This window comes from Mesocricetus auratus, unplaced genomic scaffold (genome assembly GCF_017639785.1).
Source record: "Mesocricetus auratus isolate SY011 unplaced genomic scaffold, BCM_Maur_2.0 Super-Scaffold_100003, whole genome shotgun sequence".
Taxonomy (NCBI): Eukaryota; Metazoa; Chordata; class Mammalia; order Rodentia; family Cricetidae; genus Mesocricetus; species Mesocricetus auratus.
Window position 1 is genome coordinate 77,835,987 of NW_024429188.1, and position 19,111 is coordinate 77,855,097.

Here is a 19,111-nt window from a genome sequence, read left to right on the forward strand (position 1 = left end):
TTTGAGAAAATTTGGCAGTAGTAAAGGTTTATAGATGCACAATGACTTAATTCAAAGTCAAATACATAATGAATCCAAGATGTTTCCAGCAGCACTCGCCTTTGTGGTGTCCACACAACCTCACTGCAGTCTTGATTCTGAACATACAACACTAGTACTCAGTACTAAACATGCCACATAATTGTCAATGGATGCTGTCTGAAGCACATCTACTCAGGTCTAAGATTATTATATGTTATGAATTACAGTGTTTTTCATATACATACTGTGGTGGTTTAAAATAAAATGGCCCCTAAAGTGAATGGCACTATTAGGAGATGTGGTTTTGTTGGCATAGGCATGGCCTTATTGGAGGAAGAGTGACATTATGGAGGTGACATTTGAGATCTGTTATGCTCAAGCTACTCCCAGTGTCATAGTCTATTTCCTGTGGCCTGCATATCAACGTGTAGAAACTACCTCTCCAGCACCATGTCTGCCTGTACACCTCTATGACCCACCATGATGATAATGGATGGAACCTCAAACTGTAAGCCAGCCACCACAATTATATGTTTTTTTTAAGAGTTGCTATAGTCATAGTGTCTATACAGAGCAATAGAAACTATAACTAAGACATACACAAAATTGTCTGCTCTTATAGAATGGTTTAATTATAAAAAGGAAGACTTTTAAATTTTTTACCATCATTCCTCATTATGTATCTTTGGATTTATTGTGGGAGAATGTTGTATTTTAAAATGATGTTCGAGTTGCTGAATTTAGTTTCATAAGGAGTTATTAATTGAATTTTGGCTTAGGATTAGGATATTATTTCCAAGAATCTCTGAAATGGCTGTACACATACTTCTTTGTACTATTTATGTGAACTAGCCTTTCTCCACATCAACAATTATACAATCCAAACATTCATCAGCTCTGAAAAATAGTTGAAGATGCTCTATAGAGCCATTACTTGTCTTACTGCTATAACAAAATACCTAATAACAACAAAAAGGTTTATTTTGGCTTATAGTTCTAAGGGTACAGTACATCATGGTAAAGAAAGTGTGGAGGCAAGGGAAAGAGGCGGGTGCTCATATTGTTTCTACAGTCAGGAAACTGATCAATGAATCTTGATAATCAGATTGCTTTCTCTTTTTCACTCTACCTGGTAGGATGGATCTCTCACCTTTGTTAACCTAATTTAGACAATCTGTCACAGACATGCCCAGATCAATATAATCCATCATACTGTATATCTTGCAGCACCGAGTATTCAGCAGAGATATGTTTTTATGTAAAAACAAACTTTTCTAATTATTGTGCAAATTTGCTTTCATATTTAATAAATAGTGAAATCTTATCTATATGGAATTGTTTTAAAGTAAGATTCTACAGAATTTATTATTAGTGAATGTTTGATTTGTTTTATATATATATGTGTATATATTGGGCAAAAAAGGGGCACAAGTAGGACAAAAACTTAGTCTAAATCTGTAGACTCTAAATTCCTTTGATTAAACAGCCCCTTCATTTAATAAAAAGTAACTATGCTTATATTTTCATACATAAAGACCTAGCTAGGCTCAATGTTTAGCGCTCAAGGCATGCTTCTTTGACACATGTATGTCTTATAATATATTGTTAATAACTACTTAAATTATGTCTGTTCTACTATTTGTACGTGCACATGAATATATATATGCATGTATGTATGCATATGTGTGTGTGTTTGTGTGGTGTGTTTGTGTGTGTGTGTGTGTGTATATAGTGAAGCAGCATGTTAAATGCCTTGCACTGTGTCCTAGTTAGGGTTACTATTGCTCTGATGAAACACCAGGACCAAAAACAAGTTTGGAGGAAAAGGGTTTATTTGGCTAACACTTCTATGTCACTGTTCAGCATTGAAGGAAGTCAAGACAGGAAATCAAGCAGGGCAGGAACCTGGAGGCAGGAGCTGGTGCAGAGGTCATGGATGCTGCTAACCCAGGACCACCAGCTCAGGGATGGCACAACCAACCATGGTCTGGGCTCCCCCCTATCGATCACTAATTAAGAAAATGCCCTATAAAGGCTTACTCACAGTTGGATCTTTTGGAGGAATTTTCTCATTTGAGGTTCCTTTCTCTCAGATGACTCTGTCTAATGTCAAGTTGACAAAACTAGGAAGCACAGATACTATTCTGTTCCCTCCCTCCATTCCTTCTTTACTTCCTTTACTCTGAATCAAACTTAGGGGCTCAGCACAGTATGCTGCATCCACTACTATTCAGCTCCACACCCCTAACCTTAAAATCTTAGTATCTTTTTAGATTTTCTTAATAGAATCCTAAATGTAATATTTTCTTCTACATCCAATGGATTGACTCACATGCCCTACCTCTAATCCCAAATTTTAAAGACCACTGATCTAGACTCTGAGATTTAGAATCTAGAGACAAATGGGATACTTTTGTAAAGTGCATTATAAAGACTCCATCCTGATGCCCTGACTGTGATTTTTTTTCATGCTTGTATAGATGTCAAAGAATAAAGGGATGGTGACACAGACTGGGAACCTAGGAAGCAATCTCATGAAATTGTAAGCAGAAGAGGGAAGTTGTGTGAGAAGGCCATAATGGGGAAAATGGGAATGTGAGATATAGAGACAGGAAAGCTAAAGCAAGAGTGAGGGAAGTCTTAGAGGAGTATAGGAAGAAATTAGGGACTAGGGTGAAAAGAGAATAAGGACAAAAATGCGGGTAAATAACTGGCAAAGGACAAGGAAGGCAGATTCTAGGATAAAAGCATATGTCACTGATTGATGTACAAGATGCTCACCTATGGTTTGATATCTAATTTCTGTGGCATATGGATTAGCAGAGTCAGTAAAAGGAAAACGTAATAGTCTCTAAAGACAAATGACTTGTGCTTACAATGCTTCAGGTGTGTAGGGTGACTGACCCCTGTCCTTCTCATCAGAGACTGAGATATATTTACCCACTACAAGGATAGTGAAACTTGCTGAACCAAGAGTTATATTTAAATAAAAAACTCTAAACAGCACGATTCCTAAGCAAGTCAGGAAAGAGTGTTATGGTTCTGGTAAATAGCAACCCCTGTGACTATCTTCACATGACCCAACTTTAGTGTTAGGAGTCTCTGGTGGGAGCAGGAAAGAAATCATGACGGGGTGGGGGCTGCAGCCCTAGTTCAGTGATGGGGTGCTTGCCTGCTGGCATATGTAGGGCCTTGGATTTGAACTCTGGTTCCCCAAAAGAAAAAAAAACTGTGAGCGATTAAAGATTAAGGAAAATTCTTAAGGCCACCCAAAAGTCAAGACTGTCAAGCATTGCTTTCCATATGTCAAAAGAAAACTACAAAGCACAAGAAGTCATTCTCGGTAAAACAAAACTTTAGAGCACAGTAACAAAGTGTCTAAGGTAGATCATGGGAGGTGGTAGGTCCTTAGAGATCCCACAATCCACTGCCTTATTTTACTTCGAGGTATACTGAATCCCTCCAAGGAGAAAACAGTAGTTGGCAAGGCTCAGGCATAACACTTAGGTCTCCGGGGAGCTGAAGAAGTCCTCTTGTCTTTATAGCTGCGTATTCACCTTCCTCTCTAGCAACATGACTTCTTTCTAATTGGAGCCTCCCTCCGAGCAAGGAAAACAAACTTCCTGTATGTTCCAATACAATCAAAGAAACGATTAAGATCATCTGTGAACATCTGCTTGACTAAGAATACACCTTGAGCCAGAACACAGACACTAACTTTTAAGATTATCATCAATTACCCTGGGCCTAAATAGCCATAGGTAATCACAAAAGGACTTTTCCTACCTCCTTTCCCTACTGCCACCCAGCAGCTACTTCCCTGTTCAGAGTCGACCTCCCTTATTCCCCATCAAGTGGAAGAAACAAGTGAAATGCAAGGCCACCATTTTGCACAAGATTAAGAGGCTTTAAGGAAAAAGTTGGTGCAAAGGAGAAGGAAGTCAGTGTCAAAAACTTATGAAATATTTGAGAATGCCCTTATCTTGGTGGAGCAGATTGCTAGCAGCAAAAGAAAACAATTTTCTTTTGGCCAAATCTCTTGTAAGTACAAAATAAGAAGTGATCTGGCAAAAGAAGAGCCAAAGTAAAAAATCTCAGAGGAGTTAAGGAAAACAGGATCCTAAAGCAAACAATAAGAACCAGAATGTGAAACCCTGACAACCAGTGGAATTCATGAACATGAGGACATGCCTGCCCTGGATCCTCCTTTTTACTGTTGCTGTGTCCTTTCTAGGTAGGAGACTTTCACGGCTTTATAGTGATCTCATACCTAACCCAGAACATGTCAAGAAAGACTGGAACTACAGTCCTTTATGAAACAGCGTATCATGCTTGCCAGCCATGCACATTATAAGAAGACATAGTGTGTGTCCTTCAGTTGTTCATAAGAATGGTCAGTGCTAACAAGTGATTAGTTTACCATAATTCAGGATAATAGGAAGGATGATAAAGTATATAAGATCAGCCTTATAGCTCACAGAAAGTTGATGCTTTTATTTAGTTTTAAAGCATGAATTAACAGAAGCAAGTTAGCAGATAACAAGTACAGCCAATGAATGAATGAGATAGCACCCTCAGAGTGAGTAGAGGTATCAAAACACATACCTGGTTTTGAGAAATATATATTAAATATATATTTTATATTTATTTTCATATATATGAAATATGTATCACACACACACATATATATATATATATATGCTTAAAATTTTGTCTGTTTTATTTTGTGAAGGGGCAAAAGTTTTCTAGTGATGAAAGGTAGTACTGGAGAGGTACTTAAAAGACAAGTATTGGAGGACTTTTATCAAATAAGTTTTTATTGTGAATCTATATGGGTGGGCACTGAAAGATTTTAAGCAACAGTTTCATAATGATATTTGTGTTTTGGAAAAGTTAGGGAGGCACAATGGTTAGGAGAGAGTGTGGTAAAGGTCTTGGAGACCAAACTGTACTCAATTGCAATACTTCAGGCAAGAAATGATACAGATTGAGATTGGATCAGCTAGTATAGAGAAAAGTGAATATTTACCAGATTGATAGGACTTGATGACAGATTAATGGTGTTGATGGGGAAAGGAAAGGAATGGTTGCTAGCTTTCTGGTGTAAGCAGTTGTTTGGTGTGCCATTTGCAGAGAATCCTTGGATTACCCTAGGTAAAGGTCATTTGTCCATTTTATGATTTGGGAAGCCATGACCCATCCAACTTGAGAGTTTATAAAGCTTCATTTTTCCTGAGAAGCTGATCTCAAATGACTCAAGTTCTTCTTGTTCATCTGCATCCTGCTGCTGTTCCCCCATCACAAAGTATGTTTACCGTGAAGTCCAGAACCTAGATGCACTGTCCACTAGTGGGTCAGTTCATTCTCCTATGAACACATGGTATTCCTTATATCAGTGAACTTGTGCCAATAACTACCAATACAACTCTCCATTTCCTTGTGAATTAGCCAGTTGTTGTGTACATCTTTCCTTTTTCTCTCTGTATCCCACAAACTCCTGCTTTATCCTACTACAGTCTACTTGTTTCATTATCATCCTGTTGGACCATGTGTTTAATGATCCTTTAGATACAGTGGATAGTGAGGAGTTTACCATGTTGTACATAATCACCTGGGAAGACAGGTAAAACAGACCCCTTCCTCACATCCCCAATTTCAGACAAAAACACACTAATAGGCAATAATACATGTGCAGATTTCAAATCCTGTAGGGGAAAATGAGAGGGGTGGTTATGTCAACCTGAAATGCTTTGGTTAATCATATGGGAGGACAACAAAATAAAAAAATCAAGAGAGTAAGTCAAAAGAATGGTTCTTCAAGTCGATAACAAAACTTATACCCAAGAAAGAAGTTTGAAAGTTAAATATTAAATTTAAATGTCTAGCATTGTATTTAAGGGCAATAACTTTTAACACTAGGAGAAATGCCATCTTTTAAAAATTGTCCTTGTTATAGTAGGGTCAGATTTCAGTCATAGGATAAGCAAGTCACGTAGTACAGTCCCCAAGAAAAAATTTTGGAAAGTGCGATGCAGTTCTCTCACATTTGGCTAGAGCTTTTACCGGGCATGGCATAATTTGGAGACATCAGTCCACGACATCTGGATTGCTGTTTGTAGGCAGACTAGGTGTTATAGAAATATCCCAGTCAGTTCATGAGGCCTTTGGCAAAGGAAAAGTACATACTTCCCAGCAAGTTATGTAGTTGATGTCTCTTCAAGGCAGGAGGCAACCTGCCAGGGGCTGCAGCATTGCTCAGGAGTGACCCAATCTTCTGCTCCCCTCCCAGATGGAGAAGAACAGCTTGAAATCCAAATGGGGCCGTCTGCTCAGCTAAGGAAAACAGTCTCAAATCTTTCTGACATCTGCACAAAAAGCTGACCAAGAGGTTGTCCTCCATAGTTGGTAATGCTGAAGCCAGATTAAACAACTCTGCTAGTCCCTCCCTGGGAATTTAGGAGTGATGGGAGGGTGACAAAACAGGGCACAGTGGTTCTGTGGCATTGAACACTTATGTTCACAGTTTGTCCTAAGAGCCTGGGCCTTACCTGTTTGTAAAAACACAACATTCTTGCTCTTGACTCATAAAATACAGGTTGGTGCATTGCAATAAGCCTGGCAAATAGTCTCAGAAATCTCAGACTTCACAAACAGATATTAACACATTTAACTGTGGAGTCTGTGCCTTCCTAATACTGAAAAGAAACTGCATTTGATATTTCATTTTCCTCTACCCTTGCCCATGTCGTGTTTGCAAAGGAGAAGCCAGGCTTGGGCTTCAGATCTTGAAAAATCCAGCATCAGCCTGGGGTTAAACAGTGAAGTAGCTACAGGCATGTTTGCCCGCTGTAGGACTGGCCTCACTTCAGATCAGTGACTGTTAAATGATCCCAATGCAACAGTCATTAAAGGTTTCTCAGTTCTCTGATGGTTAAGTTTTAGTCACCTTTTCCCACCCACCATAAGCCACCAGAAAATGCTCCTCGCTGTCAACCTCACATATTCTCTGCTTCTACGTGGGTCATTTGTATTTACCATATCTTCACATATCAAATGATATGTTAAGGAAATTCACAAAATTGCAGTAAATACACGAACATGTGCTGAGATTCATAGGTTGTCAGTCAATGAGGATAGATTTCACTCATCATAGTAGCAAAACTGTGGCAACACAAACCAAGGGAATGAGGATATGAATACAAAGATACTTTGTGGGGGGTAATTTTCCAGTTGTTTTGAAAGTTAAAATGTATACATGATAATTCTTATCTTTAGTATTTGTGTAGCTATCAGCACAAAGTCTGTTTAAGTATTTCCAATATAGCATTGCCTTTGGGAAGTAGCAAGAATAAAGAACAAGTTATAATGACCAGCAAAGGGTCCATTCATTAAACTAGAGGTAGAAGAAACGCCCTTAAAGATTAACATACACACTAAAAACAAAACAAAAAACCCCCAACCACCATTAACAAAAAAATCTGGAAAGCAAACAAACCCCCAATACATTTCAATTCTATTTGGGAAATGCAATTTTGAACAAGAGTGAATAGATATATATGTACACATTACTGATTACATATAGAAAGGAGCCACAAAGCTGAAAAGACATCAAGGGAACCTTTGTTTGTACCTCTGGCACATTGATTAAAAGGAAACCACCAGGGAGATGGCTCAGTTGCTAAAGGTGTTTTCTGTCAAGACTGACAACCATAGTTCCGTACCTAAGACCCAAATGGTACAAAGAGAGGAAAAGAGCTGCATCCCCAAGACCCAAAAGCTACAGAGAGCTGTTACCTGCCAACCTCCACATGCATGAAGTGCTCTTCAAAAAATTGAATTAATGTAATAAATATCTCTTTAAAAGAAAGAAAAATGGCCTTGGTGACTACAATAAACATAGCTGCACTAGAAGGCAACAGGTAAGAAACCAAAAGACCCATGTAATAGCAAAGAATCTGTCATCAATTTTCTGTGTGACCCCAGAAAGTCATTGTCCCTCTAAATCTTTTTCCTCTGTTACAGTCATTGGATAAGATGAAGAACACCCTAAAATGCCTTCCTTTTCTGATAGCTTATGATTCTCTAAGTTCATGTCTTTAATGCATAACGGGTGTGATCCTTTCTGATGAATAGATGGCTTTTTTATTCTTTTCCCTCAGATTCTGGCATAGTTTGACATTTCACTTTACTGCAAATGGAAGATAATGAAAGAGAAGGAGGAACGGTCACCGTGTTCCCTGTTTGGCTATGTGTTTGAAGGTTTGGTTGACCCATTTATGCTACTACCTTCCTTTGACGATGTAAGCTCTTTGGCTTATTTGACTTTGATGAGAATGCAAACATAGCATAATTCTAGAAGTTAGGAGATCTGAATTTTACACAGCAGCCATAAGTTCTGGGGGAAATCTATCTGTAACTTTAGTAGAGTGAATGCCCTTGAATAGATTTTCTACCTTATACTAAAGACACAGGTTTATTTGGTGAAAACTACATGGTGGCTAAGTGTATATAGGCACTGATAGAAATGCTATGTTTATTCACATCGCACTTTGTATGAATGTATAAAATGCATTTTAAAACATATCCTTTATTTTAATAGAGTATCTACAAACCATTTTCATAGTTGCCTGTAATTCTGGACTTTACAGCTTCCCCACACTCTTGATTCCATTCCCAATAAGCCAGTGATTTGGGACAAGTTGCATCCCAATCTGTAGATAAAAACTGGATCACCTGTTCCCTTGAGTGGCAGGGAGAAACTAAGTGCATATAAATGAGCTATTAAGTTCTCCACATAGCTACAAACATTATCATAATTTGGTTCTGCACAATCTAACTATCTTTTGGAAACACTCCAATGACACTGTGGGGGAGCCTTGGCATTAAGTCGGTGAAGGAAAGCTCTTCATGGTTCCTCAGAGATTTTACCAGTCTCTTTTTGCCTATTAGTAGTGAGCAAAGCTCCTACCAGCTTGTTCTCATCACTTTGCTTTGCTATGAGGTCATAAGAGTAAATTTTACACTATTTAATTTTAAAAGGAAACAGAAAACATCCCCTGCGACTATTTGTCATAAACAATGCAACAAACAACTTACTCGTGCTCCCTTCTCAGGAGAGCAAGTACAGCCTCCACTGCAATCTTGGCCCCCACATGACTTTCCATAGGATATCTTCTGTCCCTATTAACAAAAAGAGAAAACATTAGTAGATCATGTGAACTAGGGAAAAATGTTACACCCGGGAATCTAACCTTTAGTCATATTCCTCTTAACCAAACAATGGACTAATGATTTCATCCAATGATATCATTATTTGAAAGAAAGATTCATCTTATGCTAGTGTGATGGCTATTCTTGGTTGTCAACTTGACTATATCTGGAATGAACTATAATCCAGAAACGGAGGGAACACTTGTGATCTGGTGTGGTGATGTATTATTTATGATTTATTAAATCTTGCCTGAGGGTTCAGAATGCAAAGCTAGCCAAAAGTCATAGAGTTCATGCAATAGTGATACACACCTTTAATCCCAGCAACCATACTAGCAAGCCATAGTCAGTGGTGGCACACACCTTTAATCTCAGGACACAGGAGACAGGCAGATGAATCTCTCAGAGTTTAAGGCTACCCTGGCCTACACAAGAGTGAAGAGTAACAGAGCTCTCACCTTTAATACCAGTGTTATGGAGGTGGAGACAGGGGTAACATGGATAAGTGAGACAGGAATAAAAGGACGAGGAGATAGGAACTAAGAGTTTTTGCCTCTGAGAATTTGTGGAGACAGGATTACCATTTCAGCTTGGTAGAGGTAAGATCTACTGGCTTGGCTGCTTTACTTCTCTGACCTTCAGTTTGAAGCTTGAACCTCAATATCTGTCTCTAGGTTTTAATTATTCGTGTTACAATCTGGATCTTAAGGCAAGAAGACAACATGTCTTTAATCCAGATCTTGAGGCAGGAAGTCACACCTTCGGCTAGAAGCCTAGATAAGAACAATGGAAGAAGGAAGGGTTCTTTTTTCTTTGCCTGCTTGCCCCTGCCTTGTCAGCACATCCAGAAGACCAACTGACACACCCAGCATGGTGGGACTGAGCACCTTCTAGATTCTTGGACTTTCCATTCACAAGCATTGTTGGTCTTGAAGCCTGTAAGCAATTCCAATAAATTCTCAGAGAGTGGGGGGGGGGAGATACTGATACTACCTCGCTAGTAGAAATTCCAGAATACAAAAGAATGTGTATTGTATGAGGCTGGTGTGGAAGAAGGTGTCCAGAGATATATGGATTTGTACTTATTAACAAAGCAGAAGTTGTAGATGACTACCTGGGAGAACATGCTAGAAACATAGTGGGAGATGAAAATAGCCACCCTGAATCCTGCTCCCATCTCTTTCGGGTTTATTTTCAACAGATCATTCAGCCTTATAATGACATTCCTGTACCTCATGAGTCAGATTCAAATTACTCAGGTGGTATCCCACAGTATCTTGGAGACTCTCACTTCATTTCCCTGGGGACTCTAATTTCATTTCCCCTTCTACTTTGCTTGATGATGCTGTTGATGATGATAACAATGACCTCAAGTTGAAGTTCTCCAAGACGCTCAAATGATCTGATATGTGATCAAGCTGTCAAAACTTACCTCAGTCGCTCCCTGACTCATTCATCTTCAATCACATGGGCAGGCATTATTCTATTTTAAAAACTTAACATGTAAATTTGGTCCCTGAGGACTAGAGTGAGTCTTGAGGGACTAGATTAGTCACGTCAGAATGGGTTGCTATAAAATACTTTCCCCTGGGATTTTGGCTCCTTCTTCAAGTCAGTTCAGTGCCTTCACTCATGGCACACTATCATAACATGGAATCCTCTCCAAACACAGTTTCTGTCTTGAATTTTCCTGACAACAGAACCACAGCTTCTCAAACTATAGACTGTGACTTCATCTGGGGTCATGTGACTGCGAATATAAATTGTCACAAAAATTTTCCCAACAATACAATCTTTTTGAACATGGAACCATCAAAAATAATTCAAAACCAGACATGCAGTGAGTCCAAGGTATTTCTGGCCATACTCACCTGTGCTGTATTGGTGGCTTTACTGCAGTCTTGGTTCTGAACACATGGCATGAATATTTTGCTCTGGGCATGTCTCCACATTACACAGACTTGAGACTATTGCAAACTACGAACTTCAATGCTTTCACAAGACATGAAAAGTTTCCTGATTTTATAGACATGTAATGACTTAATTACAGGAAACAAAGCCATTCTGTGGTTCCCTGCCATCATCTTTCAACATGTATCAGATTAGTATGTGTTTGGATTTCATCATGTTAGAATGTTTAGTTTTTAAAATTTCTTGGGAACCAGCATTGGACCAAACCAAGCCCTCTGAATGTTAGGAGGCCTGGGAAGTCTATGGGACCTCTGACAGTGGAACCAGTATTTATTCTTAGTGCATGAACTGGCATTTTGGAGCCCATTCCCCCATGAAGGGATACTCTCTCAGCCCAGATACATGGAGGAACACCTAGGCCCTCTCCCAAATGATGTGACAGACATGATGATTCCCCATGGAAGACCTCACTCTCCCTGGGGAGTGGATGGGGGTGTCACGGGGAGACTTGTGGGGGGGCATTGGTGGATGGGAGGGAGAGGGAACTGGGATTGATATGTAAAATAAGATTGTTTTTAAATTAAATAAAGAAAAGAAAAAAATTTCTTGCTTAAGTTGTTAACTTAAGTTTATAAATATTCACAAAATGAAGTTTGACTTGGTATAAAGGCAAAAACTCCAACAATTTCTGAATTGGTCCTAAATATGTGCCTGTCATTTATTTGTACTAAGCATTTACACAATGCAATCAATGTTCTCAGCATTGACACCTAACAATATCAAAATATTGATCAACTCTGAAAAGCTCTAAAGATGTTTTTATCCTGCATTATAAGATATTCATTCAAAACATAATTCTTTCTGCAAAACAGATGTAAGCAGTACAACTGTCTCACTACCATGCAAATTTGCTTTCATCTTAAAAATATTCTACCAAAGAAATACTTTAAAATAAAATATTTAGTGATTTGATTTGCCACAGGAACAGTGTCACTTCTTGAAATGTTCTTCCCCAGATGGTTTTTATTTTTGGCTTCTTTTCATAAGTGAGATCTCAGTTTGACTTTTCTTAGGCCACTCCTGAGAGCTCACCTTGAAGTGGTCCCTAGTTACATTTTTAGCATTAGATGTTATCTTCCCCTCCAGAACACAGAATCTATTTTATTAAGGACATCATCTGTCTTGGACAACATTGTAACCGTAAAGCCTAAAGAATAGATGACCCTCAAGTGATGATTGATGACTACTGGGTGAAACCATGACATGAATTAAGACTAACCTCAACTAACCTCAGTTAAACACTGAACTGAACCCAAGGAACCCAGCGACACAGAGAAAGGAGCGATGAGCAAATTGGCAAAGAATGGGCTGGCAAAACCAGCAGAGACAGCTGATCTGAACAGGGGAGAGCTCTTGGACCCCAGACCGACAGCTGGGAGGCCAGCATGGGACTGATCCAGACCCCCTGAATGTGAGAGTCAGTGAGGAGGCCTGGGCAACTAATGGGGCCCTGGGCAGTGGATCAGTGTTTATCCCTGGCATACAAATGGACTTCGTGTGTCCATAACACAAAGAGGGATGCTCTCTCAGCCTGGACTCTTAGGGGAGTGCCTGGACCCTGCCCTGAGTGAAATGACAGACTCTAGATATCCCCTATGTGGAAGGAAGTGGCGATAGGGTGGGAGGATGGGGGGATGGGGGGTGCAGGAGTATGGGAGGGAGAGGGAACTGGGATTGATATGTAAAGCAGGCTATTTAAAATTAAAATAATAATAAGAGAAAAATAAAACAAATAAAAGTAAAAAACAAAAAAAATACATGACTTGTGTTTTCCAAGACCACGCTCTACCAGAGCCTCAATTCAAGAACTCCAAATGGAGGAAAACTGCCATTCTGACCCTACCCACCTTGGAAGATCAGCTAGCACAAATTCTAACTAGTATTTGCAATGTAAACTTCATCTCTAGAGCGGATTTAATATTGTTTGACTTTTTTATTGTTGTTTAGTAATGCTCATTTCCCCAAACAAGAAAGGCATATTTATGAGATACTTTCACACTTAATCATTCTTCCCCTCTCTGTGTAATGTGTGCCTTTTCCTAATTCTCAGAGAACACTGTGAATTTTTCAGACGGTCTCTTATCTCTTTAGACATTCCCACAATACTTTATCAACACAACACTTCCATAATAAGGTAGTGATGGCAGAGCTATGACAAAATATTACTATTTTAGGATCTGAACACCTTCTAAACATGAGATATTTTATCTTTCTTCTATGCATTTGACATGCTAAGTGGTACCTTACATTTTCCAATTTGTCCTCCATTTTATAGTATTTACAAAGGCAAACTTTTCATGAGAGTAAAACCAAGGGGTAATATGAGAGGAGGCAGCTTGGGACTGGTGGAGATCCGGGAAGAAAAGAAAAATAAAACCAAGAGAGAAACTCATTTCTATTATGTGTATTTATTACATTCCTTTGTAATACTGAAAAGAAAGGGATAGGGTTGATATACTGATTTTAAATTTCAGGCTTGATGTCATATTGGTTCATATTGAACATTCTTCTTCTTAGAATCATTGTTATTTTGTATTTGCTTGACCATATATTTCTGCATTCTAAATAACTCTTCAGGGAATGTTTATAATTACTGGGAAAATAAAAATAGTTGCACATTATATTAAATGCAGAAAAACACACCCCTCAATTAAGAGTACTCAACAAGTTTATTTTGGAGCTGTTCCATTTCCATATGGCATCTGTTTTGTCTCCCATAAAAATTACCATATCAAACTGGGCAGGGGTAAGCAACAGTGAAAAAAATGGTCTATACTAGATTAAGAGCTTCCATATATCTTCTATAGAAGTCATGGAGCTCAATAAGACAGGAGAATAAAATGCCAATGGCAGTTGTTGAGCAAAAGTGTAAGGAGCAGAAATTAAGGTTTCCTAGGAATTCTCCAGAACAAGCTGACAGACAGGGAAGCATCACTGTTCTTTACCACTGAGGAAAGTAACCAATGAAGTCCCATTAGCCATAAGACAATTTCCTGTAATGCCAACCTTGGCAGTATCCACTGGAATCTTCAATTACAGTGAAGTGGGCAAAGTAAAGGCCCTAAGAAAGCCTGTGCTCTATCCTAACTTGTATGCGGCCACTCAAATCTCAGTTTTCTCAGTAGTCATTTCTACTATTGAGTGCTCTCATCTTCCACTGGAAATTGAACCCTCCGTTTACAACTAGAGAAAATGAAAACTATGAAGACCTTGGGAGATAGTCTAGTGCAGTATTATTCTAAAACTCTGCCGGACCAACATTATCATTCCTGTTACAAGTATTTATTATTTTTCTTTGTAGAACTGAAGAGAATGTGATAGGAATAAGTTATAATAAGGATGCAAGCAGTCTGATCTGGTGGTGCAGGACTACAATGACAACTGCTTGGGTGGCAGAGGAAGGAGGATCATGCAGTCAAGGACAGTCTGAGCAACTTAGTGAGATATTGTTTCAAAATTTAAAAAAGTGGAAATATGGCTTAGAGATGTAGCTTAATTGTAAATTGTTTGCCTAGCATATGCAAGGTTCTGGGTGTAATGGCCAGGGTTAAAGTGAAGACTTTATTGATCATTTGAAATCTATACAATATGACCTAATTCTATTGAAAGAGAAAAACAGGTCATATAAAATGAAACCATATGTATTTTGATATTTAAAATACATCCATAACTATAATGGAAAGAATAATGAAGTAGTCAAAGACTCACAGTTGTATATGGAATTATCACAAACATGACATCTGGCTGAATTGGTAATGTTGGGCTATAGTATTGGTAACTCAAATATCAGGGCTGCAGTTGCAATTGGTGCAGTGAATCCCTGAAGCAGGAAACAGCTCATGATAACTCTCTGGAAAAAATATGATCTTGTCTCTTTAATTTGGAAGCTTTACTAAGGAATATTAATGCCATGGAAAAACCATTTAAATATACAAAATATACCTATGTCCTGGACTTAGAATTATAACCTGTTTTTACTTGCATGTATGTAGGCCAGAATACAGTATAATTCACTATATTATACATCTACTTGTCACATACCCAAACTATTCTGTGCCACCTTTGCCAGCATTTAGATAACCAAATATGAATGATCACTTCCAAAACACCATCCAAAAGCAGAGTCCTGTGTAAAAGTCTCTAATGAAATTATTTTGGCCTGGGATATAATGGTAAGGAGCATATACTAACCCTTAGAATCTTTTTTTTTTGTTTTTTTGATACAGGATTTCTTTGTATTGGTTTGGAGGTTGTCCTGGAACTCACTCTGTAGACCAGGTGGGCCTTGAATTCACAGAGATCTGCCTACCTCTGCCTCCCGAGTACTGGGATAAAGGTATGAGCCACCAACACCCGGCCAAAACTTAGGATCTCAATGTCATATCCATCCCACTACTCTACATGTCAAGGACACATTTAAGCTTCAGTGAAAAGCTATAACACTCAATGTTCCTGTCACTGAGTAATTATCACATATTGCTATGGAACAGTCTTTACAATGGTCATTAGGTTGTGAGGCACAGCACCTTATTTCTTCAGCCAGATGGTAATGTTTGTATAGAAAAACCATGTTGTTTTCTTCCTACAAGTGTTAAAGAGGAAAATGTCCGCTTTAAATTAAGAAGCTTGCTGCTAAGTCTCCAAGCTTGATGAACTGAGTTCAAGTTCTAGGAACTACGAAGTGGAAGGAGAGAACCAACAGACTCCTGAAAGTTGTCTTCTGACTTCTACACACATGTGGTGGCATATGTATATACAAACACGTGTACTTCTCTCTCTTTCTCTTATTATACACATACATACATGCAGAAAATAAATTAATGAGTGTAATATAAAAATTTTAAGTACAAATTATAGAGTTGATCAGTACAAATTTAAATCTCAGCTCTAATATTTATAGTTGGGTGAACTCAGGCAAGTAAATTCATCTCCTTTTTAATTTAAATATTTTGTGTAGCCTTTGAAAAATTTACACATTCTTATTTGTCTCCTGTCACTCTTCCTTGGTGCTTCCCCCTCGTTTACCTCTTAGCTTCATGTCCCCATTTTAACATTGCTATTAATGGTCACTGGAGTCCAATTAGTGTCAGGCGTACATGCAAAGGTGTGCAACTACCCACTGCTGTGTGGACCACCTACCAGCAAAGAGAGTGATTCTCTTTACCTCAGCAGCTACTAACTTCCATGAGCTCCTCTGCTCTGGATTTTTTTGGCAGGATTAATCTTGTACAAGTCTTGTGCAGACAACCACAACTGCTATGCACTTGTGTGTGAAACAGTTTTGCCATCATTTCACAGCTTTTCTCCCCATTTTCCAGATCTTTCATTCTTGCCATATCCTCTTCTATGATACTCCTTAAGCTTTGGATTGTGTGTGTGTGTGTGTGTTTGTGTGCGATCTCATATGCAATGTTTCAATCAACAAAATGGGAATTAGTACGCACAGTCCAGTGGAAGACTCAGTAAGTAAATAATGCAAAGTACTGAAGTTCCTATTTAGTTTCCAGTGTTAATTTTCATCTTTATGTTAAAGTTCATTGTGTCAGACTATTTAACATTTCTGCAACATTTTACTTTGCCTCTCTTGACCTGACCACCAACGTGGTATGCCCTGGCACTTTCATGGTATTTTATCAATTAAAATAGACATTTGGCTTGGTCAGAATGTCTACTTGGATTTGCAGATGCTAAATAGTTTTACTATCTCTTCTTTTTCATATCTACCTCTTTGTAAATACTGTTTATCTGCCTCATACCTTCCTACCCCCCTTCCTATTTACTACTAACCAAACTTCTACCTCGTTATTCTAACAAACCCTTAATACCATCTTCTTGATGAAAATGTCAAAAATATTCCCTCCACTTTCTAACAATTTCAGTAGAAGTTCTAGTCCCTTCATTTTCAAAGCCATTTTGTCCTGTTTGGCTCAGTTTATTTAGTTCTGCCCTTGGACTGGGGTCAGGATTATGTCTTCCTCTCTCTGTAACTCTGAAACCAGCAACCAGCCAGAAAAAGAATGTGAAATAATTACTTTCAGAACAAGTGAGTTTCACATGTTACAGCTGGCACTCCCACTTTCCCCCTCATCTAAATAGTTAAATTACATTTTCCAGAAATCATCAATGCTTCTACAATGCATGAAGTCTGTAATGACAATGATACAGATGGAAGCAGGAGATAGATTATAAGGAAAGCTCAGTCAGGGTAAACACAAATTACCTTTGTGAACAATTTTATACAGTATCTAGTTTGAGTCACAAAACGTGGCTTGCGACATTTTATTTTGTTTAGTTATTCAAAAAATATTTATTAAACACCTAGCATACGCTAAGCACTGCATTATATGTATTATATGTGAAATGTAGGGGCTATATCACACAATCACAAGAGAAAAGGAAGCTCCTGTTCTCATGGTATTAATATTCTAAAGCTATAGTTATTAATCTATAGGTTGTGACCCCTTTGGGGGTAGAATGACCCTTTCACAGGAGTTGCATATCAGATATTTACATTACAATTCATAACTGTAGCAAAATTCCAGTTATGAAGCAGCAATGAAAATAATTTTATGGCTGGGGTCACCATAGCATGGGGAAGTGTATTAAAGGATCACAGCATTAGGAAGGGTGAGAAGCACTGTGTAGACCATCAACACCAGGAATTGTATTAAAGGGTCACAGCATTAGGAAGGGTGAGAACTACTAATGTAGAATGACAACAGGGAGTGAAGAAATAAACATGAGCTACTTATTTGTCAGATGATATACACCATGGAAGAGAATACTAAAAGTTAAGGAGAATAGGAAGCATCATGATCAGAACGCTGCTCTGCTGGGAAAATCAGAGAATACCTTGCTTGTGTGTGACTTATGAGCAGAAAACAGTGCTAAGCTAAACAAAGTCCTTGGACCAGCATCAATCAACTCTGAGAGCTTCCAGGAAATGAAGAGTTTTGTTCCCTCCTGCAGCTATAAACATTGCAAGGTAACCAAATCTCTTGATTTTTTTCCACTATCAGTTTAAGAAAGCTGAGACACTACAATTATTTATTTATATCTATACCTATCTTTCTAGACTTATATCTATACCTATCATTTTAGATGTTGAGTTTTTGGAGATGAAAGCCTTGGTTGGTTTAATAACAAATATCAATTTAAATCCTCTATGTCTCCATGCCTGACATTGTTTTTCAGGGCTTTGTGAGGTTTAATGTACTACTCCTGGTAAAATGCTGGACATATAATAAGATGCTCAGTAAATGTAAGGTGGGATGAACTGTAATTAGAATACCTAATACTGTACTGGAGATCCTTTAAGGACTTCCTCAATGACAACGATCTGTAAATGTGTGGAAATGCAGGCTCAACTATTATATGACTTTCTCAACACAGGATGTCAAATACCAGAGTTGAGATAAGAAACCAGGTATTTCTATCTCTAGTCTCTCTTTATTCTCTTGTGTCTATTGCTACTAGCTTCAAGACTAGTTTAAAATGAGAAGTCATGAAAAACAAATGAAATGAGAGATGTGTCTTTTTATATAGTTTTCATCATTATATTAGTTACTTCATATTCATCTTATTGTTAGTGCATTTTTCTAGACAACCCTTGATATATGAGTCTTATAACTAATTTTGAAACAAAATAATCTTTCTACATAAAAACAACATCAACATTTAATGAGTTTCAGAGATGGTGTCATTTGCCATTTAGGTGACAAAGTGAAGACTTGAGTCTAGGTCATATCTTTCCAATGCACAACTAAGTATGTAAAGGAGGAAGATTTTACAAGACAGTGAAATATTATTTTATAACATACATTCTTTCCTTTGGACCCAGGGTCCAAGAATCAAGAGAAGCTTCTTGGAGTACATTAGAAATATTCCTGGGGCCACATTCATCAGCATG

At 38.2% G+C, this 19,111-nt stretch overlaps 1 protein-coding gene across 1 annotated transcript in view; it reads right to left on the reverse strand.

The window, feature by feature from the left end:
• Col4a6 (collagen type IV alpha 6 chain) overlaps positions 1-19,111 on the reverse strand; it is a 290,710-nt gene that overhangs the window by 146,007 nt on the left and 125,592 nt on the right. The window contains exon 3 of the mRNA XM_013122309.3: positions 9,118-9,201. Coding sequence (XP_012977763.1) covers positions 9,118-9,201 — 84 coding nt within the window. The remainder of the gene's footprint in view (positions 1-9,117; positions 9,202-19,111) is intronic.